This window comes from Rhinoderma darwinii, chromosome 11 (assembly GCF_050947455.1).
Source record: "Rhinoderma darwinii isolate aRhiDar2 chromosome 11, aRhiDar2.hap1, whole genome shotgun sequence".
NCBI lineage: Eukaryota > Metazoa > Chordata > Amphibia > Anura > Rhinodermatidae > Rhinoderma > Rhinoderma darwinii.
Window position 1 is genome coordinate 93,088,113 of NC_134697.1, and position 3,008 is coordinate 93,091,120.

General features: G+C 51.0%; 1 protein-coding gene across 1 annotated transcript; it reads left to right on the forward strand.

Moving 5' to 3' along the window:
- Positions 1 to 2,069: 2,069 nt before the first annotated feature.
- LOC142663056 (histone H2A type 1-like) lies at positions 2,070 to 2,462 on the forward strand. Its single transcript, XM_075841353.1, has one exon. It carries the CDS (start codon positions 2,070 to 2,072, stop codon positions 2,460 to 2,462), a length of 393 nt encoding a protein of 130 aa, XP_075697468.1.
- The last annotated feature ends 546 nt before the right edge of the window (positions 2,463 to 3,008 follow it).

Consider the following 3,008-nt stretch of genomic DNA (forward strand, 5'->3'; position numbering starts at 1 on the left):
TGGCTTTAGTGAATGCAAGAATGTTAGTGTAGCATGTGGTGTAATGTATAGCATAGGCTAGCCTGTACTGTGTATTATACTGTCATGTTATGTTTGACGACTGTTATTATTTATTATTTGCTGCTTCATGGCTTGCGCTGCGTCGCAGTAATGTTTGTATGATGACGATTGATTGTCAATAAAGCATTTTTCAATCAAAAAATCATGCCTGAGCCCGCCAAGTCTGCCCCGGCGCCCAAGAAGGGCTCCAAGAAAGCCGTGACCAAGACACAGAAGAAGGACGGCAAGAAGCGGAGAAAGAGCAGGAAGGAGAGTTACGCCATTTACGTGTACAAGGTGCTCAAGCAGGTCCACCCTGACACCGGCATCTCGTCCAAGGCTATGGGCATCATGAACTCCTTCGTCAATGACATCTTCGAGCGCATCGCAGGGGAAGCCTCCCGCCTGGCTCACTACAACAAGCGCTCCACCATCACCTCCCGGGAGATCCAGACTGCCGTGCGCCTGCTGCTGCCTGGAGAGCTGGCCAAGCACGCCGTGTCCGAGGGCACCAAGGCCGTCACCAAGTACACCAGCGCCAAGTAATGTGCCCCGTCCCTGCAGTAAGAACACAAAGGCTCTTCTAAGAGCCACCCACCTTGTCTACAACAGAGCTGTGCCTGCTATTGTCTGGCCTCCCGCTAGTCCCCCTGTTCTATGTGCGGTCGTGTCGGTGCAGATGCTGCTTCATACATTATGTGGCTGCCGGACAGGGAGGGACAATGCCGCGTGTGAGGAAGCCGGGACACGGATCCTGCGGGCAGATGACCCGTCATAATATCACACTGTCCAGAAGAAACGGAACATTGTACATTAGGAGACGGAAGGAAGCATGGGACATCTGTAAATAACAATGATGAGGGTAGTAGTCAGATTTATAACATAGATGCCAGGGAAACTGCTTGACGCCGATAGAGAACAAGCAATCACACTGGCGAGGACTGGGTAAAGGGTGGTTATTGTAATACAGGTGGAGCAGACTCTGGTGTATCCTCTGTACCGGGTATTGTAATACAGGTGGAACAGCCTCTATTTCTTGTCTGTGAGGGCTTCTTTTAATACAGGTGGAGCAGACTCTGGTGTCTATGCCTGGTTATTGGAGCAGTCTCTGGTTTCTTCTACACGTTGTAATAGAATAGGGACATAATGCGGTAATATGAAGGAACAGGGACAGGGACATAATGCCGGTAATAAGTAGGAACAGGGACGTAATGCCGGTAATAGGAAGGAACAGGGACGTAATGCCGGTAATAATAAGTAACAAGGACATAATGTCTGGAAGATAAGGTAACAGGGACATGTTACCGGCATTGTGTCCCTGTACCCTCCTACAGGGGACATAATGGCACTAATATTAGGGAACGGACATAATGCCGGTAATTCGGGAACGATACGGATGTAATAAAGACGTGTTACATGTTTGTACGTCACCCCCTTTATACTGGAGATTGGTACATTGGAATTGTGCGTTTCACGGTATCGTTGGATAGAGAAGAATCAGCCCGTGCAGCCCGCAGATAACAAGCCCCTAATGCAGCAGCAGCAGCTCTGCGCTATCACACCCGGGAATGTTCCCCCATATCCTGCAGCATGAAGGAGCGGCTGCACGGACTGAACGACTCTTCCAGACATGGGAGACCAGCGGGAATAAAGACATGCGCACGAATAAGCACAAGATGGAGGCGGCAGCTCTGTTGTAGACTTGGTGGGGGGCTCTTAGAAGAGCCTTTGGGTCCTTCCTGCGGGGACGGGGCATATTACTTGGCGCCTAATGAGAAGAAGCCGCCGCTGCTGCTTTATTCCTGCTCCATTCGAGTTCAGGCGGGAGATGTTCCTATTGGTAGAGACAGAGGAGGGGGCGTGGTGTTATCTGCGAGTCTATAGAAATATTCTACTTCCTCATTGGCTACAGTGTCTGGCGTTGAATATCAGTTTTAGATGCGGCCAATCAGAGAAGAAGCTCTCTGCTCCATCCGGGTATAAGAAGTGACGGTCGGAGCGCAGCCGTGAGAGCTGATCAGATAATAAACATGTCTGGAAGAGGAAAGCAAGGAGGCAAAGTGCGGGCTAAAGCCAAGACCCGCTCATCCCGGGCAGGACTTCAGTTTCCTGTCGGTCGTGTGCACAGACTTCTCCGCAAGGGCAACTACGCTCAGAGGGTGGGTGCCGGCGCTCCGGTTTACATGGCCGCTGTGCTGGAATATCTGACCGCTGAGATCCTGGAACTGGCCGGAAATGCCGCCCGGGACAACAAGAAGACCCGAATCATCCCCCGTCACCTGCAGCTGGCCGTGCGCAATGACGAGGAGCTCAACAAGCTGCTGGGTGGTGTGACCATCGCTCAGGGAGGCGTCCTGCCCAACATCCAGGCCGTTCTGCTGCCCAAGAAGACCGAGAGCAGCAAAAGCGCCAAGAGCAAGTGAGCGCCGCTTATCCCACATTTAACCACAAAGGCTCTTTTAAGAGCCGCCCACATGGTCCTTAGAACAGAGCTCACCGCTGATCTCCGATATGTAAACGTTCTGCGCCAGATAAGTGGCTCTGCTTGTACAGAGATCTACCCATATGAATTCATATACCGCGGGGATAAACATTGAAGAGGAAGCCGTAGGGTGGGTGGGTGGGTGTAGAACTGCGTTACTCATGACCTACACATTCACTACTGCCTCGTGCAGATGGTGGCGCTGTCCTCGTTGGTGCACTAACTATACTGTACAGAACACATTAATAGTACAACTACTCCAGTGATTCGTGTTCATGATCTACAACCCGCCCCCGACTACATAGTGTCTTAAATTATATCTTCCAGTCTCACTGGATTCTTTGAATGCGTCTCAGTAAATGTTACTCTGCAGCAACTTCATGCGTTAGTGGGATGAGGGGAGTCCTAAGTATAGACAACGCACAGTGTTAGTACGAAGTAGAAATAGGTGCATTCTGTTTCCGGTCATTGTATTGCCAGCAGCGCG

Excerpts from the sequence above, each read along its gene's own strand:
- LOC142663056 (XM_075841353.1), top strand. The coding sequence starts at position 2,070 with ATGTCTGGAAGAGGAAAGCAAGGAGGCAAAGTGCGGGCTAAAGCCAAG.